Source organism: Pseudopipra pipra, chromosome 2, assembly GCF_036250125.1.
Source record: "Pseudopipra pipra isolate bDixPip1 chromosome 2, bDixPip1.hap1, whole genome shotgun sequence".
NCBI lineage: Eukaryota > Metazoa > Chordata > Aves > Passeriformes > Pipridae > Pseudopipra > Pseudopipra pipra.
In genome coordinates this window covers 15,369,296-15,388,736 of record NC_087550.1, presented here as the reverse complement: position 1 = coordinate 15,388,736, position 19,441 = coordinate 15,369,296, and the positions used below count along the sequence as shown (strand labels likewise).

Here is a 19,441-nt window from a genome sequence, read left to right as displayed (position 1 = left end):
TTTTGCCCTGCAACTGGTTTGTGACCTTGAGCAGGTCGTTTCAGTTCTGTGTCAGTTATGAACTGTGCCAGTGATGTTGCCTTTTCCCCTGTAAAGTACTTCCAAAATTATAGGTGACAAGAAGAATTATTCATTATTAATACTTTCACCTCACCACAAATACTGCATTACCCTGAGGTCAGGTCCACGCTACTGTAAAACCAAAACTTGCTGCTCCCTCAGTTCTCCATAGCTGTGGGCATGTAGGGAGGGAGGGAAATAAAACCACCTCAGCCTTCTAGGGAGAAGGCAGGAACCAGGATGACAGAGGAGCAGTCTGCAGGAGCAGTTTAGGTCATGTTGTTCCTTGGTTGTTCCTTCCCTTCAGTCCTTGCCACTGAAAATCACTGCTGACCTGCCTGAGGGTTGGTACCAACAATATTGAAAACCGGGCAGAAGACATTAATAGGAAAATACTCAAAATTGTAGTTTTTAGTTAAGGGTGGAAATTGGGTTTTGTACAGAGCTATGTAAGGAAACAATTACATGGTCTGCCAGTGCCACTCTGAACTGCTGTGAGAGGAAGTGCCTCGGTGGCTTGTCTCTGCAGCACCAGACCACCAAGCTCTGGGAAAAGTTTGCCCTTCTGGAAACACAAGCAAGTCAGATGTGCCAGTGCTCTTTTATTCTGCAGCTACTCTAAAGCTGACTTACTGCTTTTTTCCCAGAGGCAGGAGCTATTGCAGTCATCTCCTGTGTGCAAAGGACATGAGAGCCACTTACAGGCTCTTGCATAAAAGCGTGGTGGGTTGGTTGTCAAACCCACAGGAACAGTGGCACAGGCTCCCTGAGAAGATGGGCATTTCTGTTGCTTAAGTCAGCAGTCTCCTCAGGTTTGTGTGATTTTCTGGTGCCAAATAAGATGAGCAGATCTTTGTGATTGACAACTGAGGTTTTGTCAGGTTTCCAATGTTATTGTTGCTCACTTACTGCTTCTGAAGGCTCATATCTGAACCCAGAAATTCAAATGAATGAGAATACCATATGTTAAAAATTCTGAATTCTTAAGGAACAATGTAACGCTTTATTTCTGAATTTAAGTTCTTTCTGACACTGTCACTTGAGTAGATAAGGAAGGCAACAGGATTGGAGTAAAAGAGAGAAGAAGAGGGGTAAAAACGTGAATGTTTGGACTTAACTGAAGCAGTAGGCACTGATTCAAACAGCTCTGAGTTTTACAAATCCTGTTTTTCTGTTAATGCCAGTGAGGTCCGTCAACCTTAGATTTTAGCTGATAAAGCCTTTGTAGGGTAATACAAGAGTTTTGTAAAACTGCAGGGCACACAGTTGGATAGAAAGTGGTATTTCTTCTGTGGTTCCCTTTCAAAAACTGGAAGACAAATATGCTGTCTACAAATCAGAACATATAGGAATGAAGTATTGATTGTATTTTCAAAATGCACTTTATTTTTTTCAAACCTTATAGTTAGTGCTGTAAAGAATTCCTGTTGAAAGGAAAAAGGATGGATTCAGTAGGTTTATAAGTCAGTATTGATCAGAAGCGGCTGCAGAATCTCATGATGTCTGTTCTGGCTGCCAGTTCTGATCAGACAATGGGAAAAAGTTTGCATATAACAAGTATAGGTTCATTCTGTTGACAGAAATTCTTTGGTCTTAATTGTTTCTCACTTGAAGCAGTAACCAGAATATGATGTAAAATTGATGCATCAGCTGTGAAGCTTTCCTTGTGAAGTCATGCCCTTCCCTTCCTTTTACTTCCAGGATTGACTGAAGGCAGATCTTTTCTAGCTGTTGCTTTGGTAACTCTGTTTATGCACTATGTGTCTCCTACACTGTCCCAACGGAAGAGCACTTGACTTTATGATTTTGGGGGATTTTGTTTATTTCTGTTTGCTTTTTTGTTTCTTTCCTGCCCATGCCCAGTTGAGCCAGTGGATGCCCGCCCGGCTGCAGACAGAGGACTCACCACACGACCAGGTACATGACTTGCGTGGCTTTTACCTAACCTGTATTTCTTGGCATGCATGTGGTCTGCTTCAGCTGAAATGATTAACCTGTGTTTTCGTGTACCCCTCTTATAAAATGTGATGCTACTCCTTGACCCAAGGGAGTGTTTCCACACAAATTCCCCTGTGTGAGTGCCCTCCGTGTCCAGAGTGTTCGGGATGTGTGCTTACAGAGGGAGTGGGACCATAGACCCAGCACTGATTCATAGCAAGTTCTCATCCCTTCCAGCCATAATGTGTTGGCAGGTGTAGGAGGGGGTAGAGTTGATACCCCTTAGTGCAGACACTGCTTTTAATTTGGGAATGTTATGATAAAAATGTTGAATCCTCTATGTAGAGTGTACAGAGTCGAGAAGATTTGGGTTAATAATTAATTTCAGAATTTGCATACAATTTCAGAATTTCAGGGGACATTAATATTTTTTGCTGTGCTACTTAGTTAACTCCAGATATCTAAAAATTCATATGCATTATCCCTCTGGATTCCCTGAGGAAACCTTTATGCAGATGTTCTTTCCATTCTAGGACAGAGAAGGGTGATTGTTTCTCCTCTGTAGGTACCTGTGTCTTTTTTTTTTATTTCAGAGTAATAGCGGATGACTAGCTTGGGTCAGGATGCAGATGTTTGGAAGAGTTAAATGGGACAATTCAGGTTTTCAAAAGGAAGAGATTTTAGCTTTTCATGCTAACTTGTTTTGCATTTTGGGTTGTTGATTAGGCTTATCTGGAAATGGCTGATTCCATTGAGACAAAACTGCCTTTTATTTCAGAAGTTACTCTCCAACACACAGTGAGATGAGATTGGTATATTTTAGGGTCAGAATTATTTCAGTGTCACATCATAATTGTGGGGGTTTTTTTCAGATCAGATTAAACTGATCAATCTGTATTCTTTCCCCCTTCATCTTGTCCTCCAAACATCTTCTAGCATTATGGACAACACCTTCCTAGTGTTTAAATCTTTCTGATCACTCACCTATGTTTACTGGCTATAGAAATTGTGACAGTGGGAGGTAAAATCAGCTCACATGTTGCAGCAATTGTGATACATGTCAGAGCTGGACGGGTTGTGTGTTCCTAGCACTGCTCCAGGAGTCTGACATCTTAACTTATGTTTAAAGTCTCAATTCATTCCATGAAGAGAGTCTGGAAACAGGTACAGAGCAACATTGCCAAAAGTCATGGGATCAGGGGACATCCCCCCAGTAATGCATTATCTGCCTTCTGTATTACATTTCTTCCCCAAGAACAGTAGAAATATCATTACAAATGAAACATTAATATGTTTAATCTGAACTTTGTAATATTAGTTCAATCTAGAAATTTTCTTGTAATATTAAAATTTGTGATTGTTAACAACTTTCATTTCAGTCATCTTGAAAAATCTCCTGTTACGAGGCCCATATTTATTACTAAGGATTGTTCCTTCCTCCTTTCTGTTCCCTCACACATGCACACACGTGACAGAAATCCTTGGTGTCTCTCCTCTGGAGAAAAGATTTTCTCACACTGCTGCATTCTGGTTTCAGAGGGAAATTATATGTTTTAGTCAACTATATCAGAGCACTTTGTTGGTTGGGGTAATGCAAGTAGTGCTAAAAGTAGAGGTAACAGAGGTCATTAGTGATCTTTGTGAATGTGTATGATGGACTACTGAGGACAGGTAAAAAACATTTCAGCATGTGACCATTATGTCTTGAAATTTCCAGTAGATGCAGTAACTTTTGCACTGTGAAAATCACAGGGGATATTTCCTCAGTGTTCTGCTCAGGTGCAAACATGGTGCTGTCCAGGGGCCTGGGCCACTTTCCTTGTTTTTAGCATGGAGTTTAAGTGCTGCAAAGGCCCATCCCCTGTGTTTGGCACAGGGAGTGAACCCCTCCAGCCTGCCAAGGATGCACTGCACTCATCCCTGCTTGTGTCCCTGGAGAGACTGAAATCTCTAACTGTTGTGCTTGCATTCCCAATTTCACAGCACGAAGTGTCTTATGTGTACATGTGAAATAGGAATTCTGACACATTAAAGTAGTGCTAAATGTACCATATACATACCATAAACATGTTCTCTTCACTGTTCATGGTAGACCCTAAGTTCTTTATGTCTTTCATCACCATTCCCAGACTTAGGCAAACTTTTTCTTCCTGATACAAATTCTGTCAATAACTGTCCACATGATTTTTCATCATCCTTCAAAAGTGATTTATCTGTGACAAAATTTCAATTCAACAAAAATGTGTACCAGTCTGAGTATCTTCATAAACTAGGAATAGAGGAAATCAAATGGATGCATATTGGGAAATAGAAAAGAGATTCTGTTGGTTTAAAAATGTGTGTTTTAAAACTGTTTTACTTGCTAGTTACAAATAAAATTACTATCTTAAAGGTTCAAAAAGGAAAAGAGATACTTTTTGTGCAGTCACTGTCCTTTTGGGATAATCTGATTTTACAGTTTGGGGCTATTTTTTATTGAAAAAGAAAGATTTGAGAAAATAGTAGATTATTCTGCAGTGAAAAAATATAAACAAGGAAACTAGAGGCAGATTAATATATGCAGCTGCTTGTAATTTTTTGTTTTAATTGCCCAGCTTCTTACTGGTTTCCTGAAAGATTTGCCCTTTTCACAGTCCTGACTTTCCAGCTGATGCCTCTACTTGCTTAGCTCAGGTGAACGAGGTGGAACTCTAACCTGCTACTTCAGGGTGAAAATACAGGTGTCATGTCAACCTGCAACAGTCTAAGCCTGGAAGTAAGAACAAGTGAATGTTTTGTAGCTGCTCAAAATTCTTGAAGAAAATGAGCTTTGAAAGAACTGAGAAAACATACAAACACATGTTCTTTTGTCTCTTTTCCATTTTCCTTTTACCACTTTCTGCCCACACAGCATTCTTTGAATGATCACTATGTTTTTCTTAAAGGTAGATCAAAATCATGTCAATCATCTTTGTCACTTTCCCACAAGAGGGGTAATTTGGTCACAGTACAGAAAAGAGTCAGAAAATCATAGAATACCAAGTTGGAAGGGGACTTCAAGGATCATCTGGTCCAACAAGTATTTAGTTGATAATAATATTTTTCATGCCTAGAATCTTTTTAATTCATCACATCGTTCTCTCTTTCAAAAAATAAAATCTGTGAGTGAAGTCAGAAAAAGTAAAGAGTTGTCCAGTCCATAGAGCAGAAAAACTTATGAATAAAGACCAAGTTTAAAGCATTTACTGAAACTTATGCCAGTTGTTTAAACCTCCACCTCTGTTGCACTCCACCTGGGCTGTCCGCAGTGGAAGCTTGAATTGGAATATGATCTACATCAATCCCAAGAGGAGAATAATGTCAGGAGGAACCCCATTTCCTAGTATAGATAAAACATCAATGTAATTCACAAGAGTGTTTGAAAAGGAGCCTAGTGCTTCAGTTTACTGTCCTTCCCCTTCTTAATTCACAAATGGGCGAGCAAAACCAAGAATTATGCCTCAAACCCTTTCTTATCATCTCTTTCCTGGAAAGAAAGTAAACAAGACAGTAAAAGGTCAAAGGGAAGGAAAATATCTAGATGTACTAAGCAGTCATCAGCACAACTATTTGTAACATTTTTCTTCTTATTTAGAAAAAAAAAAAGGAGACATTACAAGGCTCCAGTCCAGCCTGAGAAATTCCATAGGGAGAGCTTCAGATAGAACAAGGATGGACCTCTTTTGTGATAGTCTCACCGTAACAGCTTTTTTTGGTAGTGTTTCCTTCTCACCTCTGCCCCAGAGGTCACTTTTTCATGATGAACACTTAATTTCTTGCAGCTGAATTTTGAGTATCTGTTTATTAGTAACTTCTTCTTTGTGTGTGTGTGTGTGTGTGTGTACATGTATATATAGAGACAAATACATCCATAAAAATACATAAAAAATATCTTTAGATTGTCATTTTTACTCATGTTAATTCAGCAGGTCTGATCTGTGGAAATGGAGTGAAAATTGGAAAACAGGCCATCAGAAGAAATGTTGCTTAGTATTGGCAGATTTTCTGTAATTCAAGGTGATAAAGAAAACCAGTGCTCTTTTCAGGGCAGATCATATTTTCATCTGTTGCAGAGTTGCAGCTATAATTATACCACTAACAGCTGTAATTGCATCACTCACAGGATGCCTATAATTCACAATGCAAGGATTTTATTATATTAACTGTATTACTTTCTTCCATGAAGTATGGTTTAGATTTATTGGGGTTTTTTATGTGTTATCCCAGCTCATTGTCAGTTGATTGTTTTTGCAAATATTTAATTATTTCGAGGAAATATTGGACATAAAGCTTCTGCTTTGTCCCTGGCCCTTCTGCTAATAAGTCAGGACATGGTGTCTTTATTGCATTATATAAAAAGCTGAGGGTTTTAACTCATGCTTGCAGAGGGTCAGTAAGCCTAATGGCTGTTCTCTAGAATCATTAGCACATATGCTGCATCTGTGTGAGGTGAGGGCATAGAACAGCTTAGTGAATTATTTATGATTTTCTTACCAGAAATTGCCAGGGTGTTTTTTTCCCTGTCTTAGTGATGCTAGTTCAATACAGCTGCCTTAAACCAACTGTCTGCAGCTACCAAAAAAAAAATCATTAATGGATTTTTTTCCTTTAGATCCTTTTGGTTTGTTTTATAAGTGAGATAGTTACTAACTGTGAATGCAATTATAGGTGCATATGCACAGCATCTGCATTGACATGCCAGAAATATTACTGAACCAGATTTTACTTGGTGTGATTATTTGTTTTCACACACATATATTCTGAGAAAGAATTATTTTACATTAAAATCCAATGAGTATCTTTTTTTAAAAAAGATAACATTCTTTTTTGCACTTATTTTCTGCTTTCTCTAATTTGAGAGCTCTATAGTCATCTATGAAGTAAAAGTGAATTACCATTAACTTCCGAGACCAGAAAGTTTTAGTTCCATGAAGTCTTAAAAATGCATAGTCCTCAAAGATACTTGAGTTGTCCTTACAAAACTGAGTATATAGTCTTTATTTTCATCTTTATGAGTGTACAATTTTCATTCTTCTTTCATTTCAAAATGAAGTGACCTGCACAAAGTCATAGGATCTTATGGAAGTAGTAGCTGAACTTCTAATTGGAACACACAGCTGTCTGCCTGAGTGGTTGTTCAAGACTGCATTCCTTGCCATCCACCCTCTTTATTTTAGATGAAGCTTTACCCAAATAAAGCTGTTTACTACTCTTGTAACAGGCCTTGACTCAACAGATCTTTTCTTGTTCTTGCCGTGACTCAAACAGAGCTCATGGACATGGAGCTGAATGTTTTCCTGAATGCAGTCAGTGCCTCCCTTGCTCAAACTGCTACTTTGGTTTTCTCTGTGTAGAGACCACCCACATCCACCTATTTCAGCTGTGCTTCACTTGGACGTTTAATTTTTAACTCTAGACCACAGGCACAGCTAATACTGTTTGAGATTGGTGCGAAACAAAATAGAAAACTTTTCTATGTGTTTATGTAACCAGTAGATGAAGCGGTTACAAGCAGTGTAGTAGATAATGTACACCTGATTGCATCCTTGGTGGAATTTGCTGTATCCTCTTTTTTTTTATTCTTCTGAGAGCCTAACTATATATTTACAGAAACACAGAAGCTTATCTATGTGAGTACAGTGTTCCTCAAAGCAGCTACTTGTTTTTTTTTCATATGAGTAGTTTTTCACTCCATATGGTTTGTTTTTTTCCTTTAGGACAAGGAACAATAAGGCTTTTATACGCTGCTTTTTTTGATATTTGGCTATGTATCTGTGCACACGTGCATGTGTACACATGTATGTATAAAAGCAGTTAATATTGCTTATTAACATCAATATAATTAAAAGCCTGTCATAGGTAGCTCATTTTGTTGAATTTCACTAGATGCTTTTAAGCCCATGGTTTTGATAACAAAATAGTTTGGTCAGTTTTTCTAAGGAACTGCAAGTTAATATATTTGCCAACTGAGTGTAAGTATTTTTAAATTGAAATTTAAATTGAATTAGAACTGCTACTCCCTAAAGATAGTTTCAGAAGAAAAAGTGCTAATAATTATTGTTATTGGTGAATTTGCACTGAGGCTGTTGCTCTCTCTTCTCATCTTGTGCATTGGTTTTTGTGTTTGTATTGTGGATTTTAGAATTGGTAGTGAAAAAATATCACTTTCTGTCAGGATTAAAGTTCTTATCAGAGGAAGAACTTTTCTTTGTATGCTTGTCTTCAGTGCAAGGGTAGAGGGGTACTAGGAAGCCCTTGCATCTTACATCTAATCAAAGTTTTGAAAAGATCCTGAAGTTTTTCCTTCTTCAGTTGCTACCTTTGAAAAATATATCTTTGATTTTAGCATGTAAGTCTAAATACGTAGTGTCCAGGACAGGAAAGTGAATGAACCTGTTAAATAAAAAGTCTCAATTCTATAATATAACATTGTGAAAAGGCATATATAATCCTATATATATACATATATATATATATTTGTCTGATAGCAGGTATTTAATTGATTGCAGTGCAATGTCATGCTTCTCCATACTATATAATCAGTTATTTGCAGAAGACCACCAGTTTACCTTAGCTCTCCTTTTAGAAGTCGTTTTCCTCACTTCTAAGGGAGGTAGGAAGGGAAAAAATTTCTGTCAGGTTTGTTAATGCAACAGAAGATTTTTCTGTTTCTGACCTTTTTCCTGTGCCAGCTGCCAAAAACAAGTTTCAGTAAGTCTAACATCATTCACTTCCTAATACCAGGTCCTACTTTTTGTTCAGATCCCGTGGCATTTTTGTGGGTTGGTGAGTAAGGCCAGGTAGACCACCAGACCTTGGTCACCTGCCTCAAAACAAAAAAATTCTTTCTGATCTCAAGGCAAAAAAGATGGTTTAACCTGCTGCATGCTGGAAGTATGGCTCCCATGCTATGGAAGTACGGCTCCCATGCCACTGTTTAATGGGAATGGGAGGACTGAAGGGAAGCCTCAGAGAAATGTGGCTTTAAGGAAGCCTGAGCCTGCATTTTTCCAGCAACTGAGACTACTGGTGAACTTGTCACCCCCTTTTGCTCATTGATGTGACCTGTCCCGCCCTCTCAAATGCTGCTGTAACTCCTGCCTGCAGCGTTTGGCTGTTTAACTGAAGCTGACAAAGACCCACAGTCTGAGCTGTCACAACTTGCTTTCAGTAAAAGTGGTCAGAGCCCAAGAGCAGAAGTGTCCAAGTCCATTTTCCTGCTCTTAGCAGTGGCGCAAACAGGGTATGTACAGATTTCACCTCTGCCTTATACCCCTGGCACATACACTGAGCTTTTGGCAGCCAGCATTTGACAGGTTCCAGGACTGGAAATTGTATTTTCTCCATTGTGTTTCTCAACCCTGGAGAAACATTTCTTCTTCACATTTGTTCATTTGTATTTTGAACATCCTCATGATTTGTGCCAGTGAGTTCCATGGTCCAATTGTGCATTGTACGAAATTATGTGTATATATGTATGTATATGTATGTATGTATATATACACACGCTTTCTTGTGTTAGTTTTCAATCTTGTGTCATATCCCTGTTGGTGTCCTGTATTTCTTAGGAGGAATGATGAATGACCATTCCCTGTAGACTTTCACCTTGTCATTCACACACAGGCCTCTGTCATGTTTCCCCTCGGTTGCCGCTTCCAATCTGAAAACTCCCGATCTTAGTTCTGCCTGTACAGAAGCTGTTCCATACCCGTGATCATCTGTGTCCCTGCATTGTATCTTTTGTGGTTCTTCTGCCTCTGTGTGAGATGGGGTGACCAGAATGGATAGCTAGATTTAAAATGAAGATGCAGAATTTAACCAGTGGTGTAACAATGTTTTCTGTTTTCTCTGTTTTCTCATATTTCTCTTTGCCTTTTTGACTGCACAGGGACTGCAAGGTCTCTGTCTCTGGGTGGAACAGAGCTATACTAGAGCCTTTATTGTGTATGTATAGTTAGGACTGTGTATCCCCACAAGCACCACTTTACATTGTATCAACATTATCATTTCCCTTTTATTTTGCACTCGGAATTTGTAATATCCTTCTGCAGTTCTTTGCAGCTGGTTTTACTTTGACTATCCTCATTTTTACTTTTAGTTTTTGTTAATAAACTCTCATTTCACTATTCACTCCCTTATCCAGATCACTTTGCAAATAGCACAGCACAGATCCTCATGGGATCTTTATGGTTCTTGGATTTAGAAATGGTCTCTCCTATGTAAATGCCATAATATGTCTGTGTCAGTACTGTGATGTAGCATCAAAAACCAGAGAAATTTGAGAGGTTTAAGTGCTTTATTTCTTACAAAAAAAAAAAAAAAAGACAGCAAGGTAGAATTTATGGGGCAGTCAGACTGTTCAAGAAAATAACCATAAATACTTTATGGCATGAAGATGAATTCTTGTTCTCTCCTTTGCATGGTTTCCTATGAAAAGAAAAATCAGAACCTTAGAATTGGATTGTCTGTACAGTCCAGAGGAGTTCTTGGGAAGGTCTGTTCTTGCTGACTCATAATTCAAAAATAAACCAGGACTTGATGAAATAAAGAAATTGCACATTCAAAGGCAATCAAAGGGCAGTAATTCTTGCATTGAGTACTGTGGAGCTTATTGGCACATGGAATTCTTCAGGAATTTGTTTAGAGTCCAGAGAGACAGTGGAACAGATGAGCAGTCAGTAGTGTTGAGAATTTTAAAAGAGGTTCTTCCTCTGCATGAGAACTTAAGGTCAGCCCAAGATAATAAGAATGAAGCCTTGGAGAGAAGAGCTGGGGGTGAGAAAATGCTAAAATAAATACAGACAAGGAATATGAACCAGTTTGTTCTTATTATATTCAATAGGGAGAGGAAATAATATCTCATAAATATCTCATTCTTCTGCAGTGTTTGCACCTCCAAGAAATACAAATGTCAGTGCATTGATACTGAGAAGGAAAATAACCAGCTCCATGAATATCCATATGTTCTCTATAAGCAGGAGCCAGCTCTTCAGGATTCATAGATACACATACAGGATACACTGTTCTGCTGCAATCAAGTCTGGCTCATTCTCCTAAGGCTGTTTTCCAAGAGGAAATCCTCACCTTCTTTCCAGTTAGACAAGTCCAGCATCTCCCTTGCACACCCATAAGGGGAGAACAGGGTTGCTGCAAGCTGTGCTCACTTGCTTTACTGGATGTTTTTAATAAAGTGGGACAGTTATCACCTCTCAGAGAGGAGACAAGCCATGAACCATTAGTTCTGAGTGGTATGAAATCTGAAAACAAGTAAGAACTGTGTAAACCTCACGGACATTTTAGTAACTTACTTGTGCATGTTTGTGCAAAAGGTACAGACTCCCAGGAAACAAGAAAATACAATATCTGGGGTTCCCATCCTCACACCACGGGTATTGTTTTTTCCTCACAGCAGCCTGAGCTTAGGGAGGAGGATGATTTTGACCTAAACAACAAATTTTCTCGACATTGCTAAAGAGGCTGTCAGAGCAGATCTATCTGCAGTCTGTGAGCCAATTCAGGAGGCCTCTTTTGGTCTCTCACAGCTCAGTTCATGCTGAAAGCCTTTGATGCTCCTACCAATAGGGCTGCAGTGGATTAAGGATCGTTTAACCGAGGAATTTTACCAGCTCATTCTGTGTCACCTCAGTGGGACTGAAACATCACACGTACCTCCCTTTTCTCCCCGTTCCCTTTTACGTTGCTTCCCTCCTCTGTGCGAATGTTTCCGATGCCGCCTTCTGTGGTAAGGGTGGGGTTGAGCAGAACCTTACTGGATCTGAATCGCTGACTTCATTTAATGCCTTGTCTTTGCACTTCAGGTTCTGGGCTGACCAATGTTAAAACAGAAGAGATCTCTGAAGTGAAGATGGATGCGGAGTTCCGGCATGACTCAGGGTATGAAGTTCATCATCAAAAGCTGGTGAGTGAACAAACTGTGCTTTCCACACCTGCGTCTTGAGTTGCTGATTCAGTCTCGAGCTAGTGAGTCACTTATGGCCATGTTTCCCCTCAGTGATGTAGATGCTGAAAGTGCCAACAGAAAGTTATCACATGAACAGATTATGATTTTTCTGGTTCTCTCTTTGATGAGAGTAAACCTGGAATAATGTCAGCAGAGAGGGTGGAAAGTCATCAAGTCTGACATGAAAGGAAATTCTGACAGTTCCAGGCCTTGCACTGCTGTGTCACTGGATGTGGTCATATGGACAGTACTTGTCCCACAGTCCATCTTTCATGGTCTCATAACTAAAGAGAAGGGATACAGAGGAAGGAAAATGCTAAGTTTAAAAAAAGAAAATAAAAAAGACACACAGCATGGTGCAGCAAGAAATAGAGTGACACCGTTTCAGGAATAGATTCCTTTCCTGTCAAAACAGATGGTGGTGGTGCATGAAGGAAGCTGAACACCGTGGAGCATAACCTTTCACAAGATTGCCTGCTTGGGATAAGAGGAGATTCTCCACTGGCCTTAATTTTACTTTGGCTCTGTCTGTGTGTTTTGTTCCTTAAGGTATATTAAATGATTGTTAACAGGTGAAGGGGCACGTAGGAGCAAAATATTGTTCCCCATTTGAACTGTACTTCTTATGAACATAAAAAGTACAACCAAAAGCAATGTAGGTAAGAGCAAGCATCTTCTAAAAGCTTTTTTCAGTCCCTTAATAAGCAATGAAGAACCCATACAGCAGTGTTGACTATAAACCTTTTCTGCTTCCATTTCCATGGCTTTCAGTATCCTGATATTAAGCTTGAAAGCTTTTTTTCTTAATATATTCTTAAAGCTAAGTAGTGCTGAAAATTAAAATTAACATGGGGCTCAAATTTGCATTTGAACTAGGCAATCACTACGTGAAAAGATATTCTGCCATCTCTTTGATGCCGAGAACTGAGAATTCCCAGTTTGACGAGCTAATCCAAAATACATTAGCACTAATTTGGGAAAGTCTGACATGCTTAGCTCAGATGAGTTAAATATCCAGATGAAGCAAACCTGTACTGAAGGGAAGGAACTTGCAGGAATGTGTTCTGGACACAGTAGATACTGGTTTGTCATAGGCATTTCCCAGCAGCCCCATTCAGTGTCTAAGTGGTTTGATACCAACCCACACAGTTTGGTGCTGGGAACTTCCCTTACGGTGGTGGCTGATGGGGAGTGCATTGCTTAAAATGGGACCTTCCTAGCTTCTTACAGCATTTTTTTCCATCCTTCTTACTGGTAGGTACAACCACTATTGCAAAATTAGTGAGCTGTCTTCCAGGTTATCTTTTCAATTAAGACTGAGCAAGGAGTCTGGTCTTGCTGAGAAATATTGGACTGATGCTTACAGGGCGTTGCTTCCTTACCACACTCCATGTCCTGTCCAAGGCCCTTCTCCATTAGCTTTAATTCAAAAGTAGGGAGCAGAAAACACTTTCATCTGTGCTTTCCGTGTCCTGGTAGGATTTATTGAAAGAGTCTCTTAAGGATATTGCTTTGAATTGAATTGCACATTGTATTTTACACTCAAACCTCTGAATTGAGCTGAAATTGCAGTTATTTTCTGCTTTATGGATGGTCATGTTTGAACTGTACATTAAGTTGATTTTCATGGCTCAGAGTGCTTAAGGCCTTCCTCTCTTGCATATTAGCTGGGGTATTCCACAGTGCTCAAAGATAGCGTGGTAACAGAATTTCAGTCCTGGGTAGGTAAAATTGACAGGAGAAATTATTACTTCACATCAGCTCATGCCAACACTGTCCATTGTGTGTGCTTTCTAGTGAATTCTTAACTTTGTTTAAACATATTTCTTGCTTGTGCCTAGGAACAATATAAATATTTATACTGCATGCTTTAATACCTCTCTGAGGAAGATTGTGTTTCTTAGAGTGCAAATGTTATACAGCTCATTATAATTCTCAGCTGGTTTCCTGCTTCACTCTGCATTTTTGTTAAATACTTGTCAAAGTATTTAGTCTTTCAGCTTGAGGTAGTGTTACAATTCTGTGAATGTAATTTATTCTCTAATCCTTTTTGCCCATTTTGGCTAAAAATAATAATAAAAGCTTGCTGTTGACAAGCGGACAAAAGGGTTGTAGGATATGCATAGATGTAAAATAATCCAATGTATTCCTTGAATATAAAACAGGACAGGGAAAACAATCACCCACTTTTCATACCTGCTCCTAAAAGCCAGTCTTATTAAATGCAGAATAAAGCATCTTGCTGTCCTCTGTTTCACCTTATCAGTGCATATAATTCAAGTGGATTTTCTCTGGTTTTCTCAGCACTGGTACCTGTTAGGTCATGAATGGGTATTGACATCATCCAGGCACAGCTCATTCTCCCTTTGCCCTGCAAAATCATGAAGCACCCCTTGGTGGTCACTTAAATCAGTGTGTTAATTTTTGTTGACTCAGTGTGAGAGTTCTCTCCCAGCTCGTTGTGTGCAGGTTTCACTGTTGTCCTACAGGTCTCTCACTATTCCTTTATTGAAAAAATGTGTCATAGTCCAAACAAGCCACACAGAGGTAAATTTATTTATATGATTAGTATTCTAAAACTAAGAAAATGTGTGTGCTCCTCGGTTCCTCTCTAAAGCTCATCAGTCTTTGTGCAATGAGCTGGACTTTGTTCCTCAGGGAAAAAAGGCAGCTGCTGTCCAAGACCTGTGTGAAGCTGAGCCTGGAGCTGAGTCCCCTACTAAGCCACAGCACAGACAATATAGGTTTCCCAAATTGCTCTTCTCCACCTTTGAGCACTTTGTGGCACAGCAATCCAGGCTTGAGTAATTAGGAGGACTTGCAGTGCTGTTTAATTACTGATGCTTTAATAGGCTTCATATTGCTGTGGCAGCCGGGCAGGTTAGTCAAATGTACAGTGAGCTTTTTTATTAGCCACCTTCCTTTGTTCTTCTTTTCTAGGTGTTCTTTGCTGAAGATGTGGGTTCAAATAAAGGTGCCATCATTGGACTAATGGTGGGAGGTGTTGTCATAGCAACAGTGATTGTCATTACTTTGGTGATGCTGAAGAAGAAGCAGTACACATCTATTCACCATGGGGTTGTGGAGGTAAGAAAAGGCTTCCAAGCACAACTGGTGTCACCTGTACAGCACAGTCAACACACTGCTCTATAAATATTAATTTTCAAAGGAAGAAACAGTGGTTTTGGCTACATTCAGAATTGTCATGGTTGAATTCTGCAGTGTGGAGTCAAATTGCTTTATTCAGTAAGTGCAGACACAATGCGCGAATCATGTTACATTGGGTATAAAACCACAGAAATCTCTTCTGGACTTATCCCAGGCCAATCACCTCATAATGTGAAAGTTCATTTTATTGGAAATAGGACAGTAGCCAATGAGCAGATACTGGGCAAAATGAAAAATCTGGTTTTGGGAATTCACACACACTGATTTCTTTATTTAGTTTTTACACTTGAGGCTGGTCTTCCATGGCTTGTGCTGTGCATTGCAAGGATTTTCCCTATACAGATATTTTATTATTCTCTGTTCCCTAAACAAGATTTTCTGTTGCTACCAACTTTTTTGATCTGTGGCTAATCTGAAACTCATATATTTGAGAAAAAAAATAGTATATAAGACACTTAGGTAGAATTTTCAAGGTGAAAATCCTTCTCAGCCTGCCAAGGAAATTTGTGGTCAATTTACAGTAATTTAAAATACTTCATCTGTTGCATGGCTTTAAGACAAGATCTCTTAAAGAAGTAGAAAAACTTAATTATGAGAACTGGAACGAGGTTAATGTAACTTTTTTCCCCTACTTAGTTTGCTGTGTGTCTGATTTTTAGATAGTACTTGTATTAGCAAGCACTCAAGACACTTGTATATTTTTGCCCTCCAGATTTGGTATTTTACATTTTTGATTGAAACTTAAATCTTGATCAAGTCATAGTTTATGTTGGTTTCACCTGGAGTCAAGTGAACCTTGCTTTAGTCTTGCTGGAGACACATTCTTCAGGATGCATTTATTCCCCTGTCTGGGTCACTGAAGGGTCTTAAAAGTATTTGGGTAAGGCTCTGTGTTAAGCCCATTGTGTGTCCCTCTCTCCATGCTGTGGTTGTCCGTGTAGTTTGAAACCTTCCAAAGAAGGTCAGAACATGGTCAGAAAAGCACCAACCATGTAGGGTGAGATTTGCACAGATACCAAGGTGTGCAGAATTTTCAACCAAGAGACAGAAAACGGCAAGTGGGACCCTTTAACTTTCTGTATGATAGCATTCAGTCCGTTTTGTAGAGAACTGAAGCAGGTTTTAGTTTCAAACCACTGTCCTGATAACTGCTGCCAGTGGTGGTGCCACTAGAAACTCTCTCTTGGCCGAGTTAAGTGACAACAGAAAGGCCAGGAGGCCTGCTGGGCCAAAGCCCCAAATCAGACACTGAATGTGGACATACCAGTGTTGCAGTATGACCTTAGAATTCCAGATGGGCTTTGCCTGATACAGTGATATGACAAAGGTAATCCTGGATTTCCACGAACTGTCTTCAGTGACAGTGAACTTGGAAATGTTGGGCTAGAAATAACATGCACGAGCTGAATAAGTAACTCATGTCAAAATGACAGCATCACTTGGGGAATAAAAAATTTTACTGATAAAACCATAAAGCTCCAGCATGCAGATGTACTGAGAATATTGGTTGGTCTGTAGTATCACCCTGGAGATGGTGTCACCTTGTGGATTTGCTGCATTGTGTCTGGCATTGGCAGCCAGGATTCCTCCTTCTGCCAGACTTGCTCTGTGGTCTCGGCAGACTGCATGGGCTCACTGTCTGAGCTTCTCGCCTGCAAGAAAGGCATAACATCTATTTTTGTCCTTAGTTGGTGAAAATTTTGTAGCTCTTGCATTGGGGACAAAAAAAACCCCCACTCAAAGTTCTGTATGTAGTTGATGTTTAATATCAAAATGTCTTCAAAATTAAGCTGTTCCATTCTAAAGAGGATTAATTCATTTAGCCACAGTGCACCTCTAATGTACTGTGCATAAAAAGCACGAAAGAGCAGAATCACTCAGTGTAAAAATAACTGTACATCAGCTCTAGGTTGGCTGAGTATATTTTAACAAAACTTGCAACCTCTTTTTTGCGTGTCAGAAGTTGCAGTGAGAATTTAACACTGTGGTAATGGATGCAAGATTACAAAACAGGTCCTGTTCCACATGTGTTCTTTACTTCCAAAAAGTCAACTCTGTTATACTTTTTCTCATTTCACTCTGATTTTTTTAACAAAATAAGTTATTAAAAATCCTGTTAGCCTTTTTTGAAACTCTGAGGAGGGATATACTTGTCCTATTTAGAAGTGTCATAACAATTTTTTCCCTAGTCTGAAAATAAAAATGTTCCAAAGTGATTCAGACTCCTCAGGAAAAGAACTTAAGAACTTTGAGTACTCTTTAAGTTAAGTAAATAAATGACTGAGAGACTGAAAGTGCACACAGGGGCTCCAACAAATGTTTTGTGTTTTTTGCTGGTGCACCCACCCCAGCTATCTGCAGGTTATTTTCTCATGAAAGCAGGTGGCAAAAGAGAGATTCTCACCTCTCCTGTGCACTGGGCAACAGCTGATTGTCTCAGCTTGTCCTCTTTGAGGATATTCTGTTCAAAGAATATCCTGATGGAGGTGGCACCTCCAACAGGAGAATGTGGGGAGAGGTGACAACAGGAGGGCTCACAGCAGGAGCAGAGATGACACTACAATTGCAGATGGGGATAGGTGGGCAAACAGCCTCAAAAGAGTTTATCTCCCTGACTGAGCGGTTTCCTCAAGAGACATCACGTCATAGAAAAGAGAAGTGTGCCCACACCTCTTACATACTGTGTTCAGCTTCTGCCACCTCCATAATGGGTGCAAAAAGCTTCTTGAAATGGTAAGGGGCTTTAGGGATTTACTGACAAGGAGATAATTGGGTTCAAAGCATGTTGTTTGGCAGAGCAATACCTAGGACAGAGGTTGTAAGGAATGAGTGGAGTTTGGCAGCCTCAGAATGGGTAAAATGGAGTAGAAGAGAAGACATTCAGGGTGAGTGACAGCACAGGTAGGTTGGCAGTGAGATGGATTGCCCTGCAGCAAACAGCTGCAGGAAAGAGAGGAGGTACCAGCACTGGTCATTTTAAAGGGGAAATCTAAAGGAAAAATTGACTAAGACTGCAAGTAAGAGCTTCAGTAAATCCCTTTCATCTATAAATGCCAAATGCCCTATTTCAGAGGTTATTGAATTTTCGCTAAAAACTGGTTTTATCAAAGTGAGACTTTTTAATATGGAATATTGTGCAAAGGTGGTAAAAATTCAGTCTTTTCCTACTGCTCTCATATTTTTTTCCTAATCTTTTTCTCCTCTTTGATTTTCTTCCAAGTTTCTCATCAGTTCTTTAGTCTCTTTTACCTTGCCCTTACTTTGATTCCTTTTTAATTTATGTTGTTGTCTCACCCCATTTCCTGCAAGCGGGTTATGCTGTGTACTTTTCACATTTTCTAGTCCTGAATAAGAAGTGCTGAGTGGGAGGCTCAAACTAAAACAGGTGGCAGAGTTAAATACGGTGTTGTTTGGAGCTTAAAGATGAGGAAGTCCAGCACAGGTCCCGGCATCCCTGTCTTTTGCATCCCAGCCCAAGTGAGGGAACCTCCGAGGAAGGAAGATGATCTCGGACATCCTGTTGATGCCCAGGGATTCCTGGTCCATCAATCCCAAAGCTTCATATTGAGCTTTAATTTCATGCTAGAAAAGAATCTGTTGGTGGGTTTAGTTGTGAGTTGTGAGACTCTCACTCTTTGATTTGGAGCAGCACTACATACTCCAGTAGTATGGTGATACAGTGCACAGGAACCAGGGCTGACTTGGTCCCTTCAAGAATGAAAGGAAGGGTGGCTTTTCCTCTGCACCTGCTTTTATTCTTATTTTCTGTAAGTGCTGAAAAGGCTCCAGGGACATTTGCCATTTTCCCTGCTTTGTCCTTGCCTTTGCAGCCATGGTAGTGACAACTTCAGCAGCAGATGGCACACGGCAACATTGTCACAACAGAAATAGTTAATGCTGTTAGATTTGCATGGTGCTCAAGGCAGGGGTTAGGCCTTTTGCAAGTTTGTACAAAATCTATAAGGAATGGGTTTGTTAGGCCCTGCTGCTGTTTCACTGCTGGCATACACAGAAGACAAGTGCTCTGCTGGACATCAGTAGCATCGAGGGACTGCCAGACGCTGGTCCACTGCATATGGATCTAGATGGTGTATTCTTGTGCAGGGAGAAGTTAGTAACCTCTGAAAGAAGGGCAGGTGAAACAGCTCAGCCCCTGGGGTGGTTGCAGAGGTGGGTGCTGTGAGGTGTGGTAGGTCTCACCATTCCTCACTCAGTCCCACCACTGGCAAAGGGTACACGGGAGCAGCAGGCACAGACCAGTGCGAGTGCACAACTGTACCCTGGCTGTGAGCACGT

General features: G+C 39.9%; 1 protein-coding gene across 4 annotated transcripts in view; it reads left to right on the top strand.

Annotated features, from left to right (window-relative positions):
- Positions 1-19,441, top strand: part of APP (amyloid beta precursor protein) — a 204,243-nt gene that overhangs the window by 181,497 nt on the left and 3,305 nt on the right. For 2 of the 4 annotated variants that reach the window (XM_064644010.1, XM_064644008.1), the window contains 3 exons: positions 1,924-1,977; positions 11,835-11,935; positions 14,918-15,064. In XM_064644010.1, coding sequence (XP_064500080.1) covers positions 1,924-1,977; positions 11,835-11,935; positions 14,918-15,064 — 302 coding nt within the window. The remainder of the gene's footprint in view (positions 1-1,923; positions 1,978-11,834; positions 11,936-14,917; positions 15,065-19,441) is intronic. The other 2 variants (XM_064644009.1, XM_064644012.1) reach the window with 1 other exon arrangement.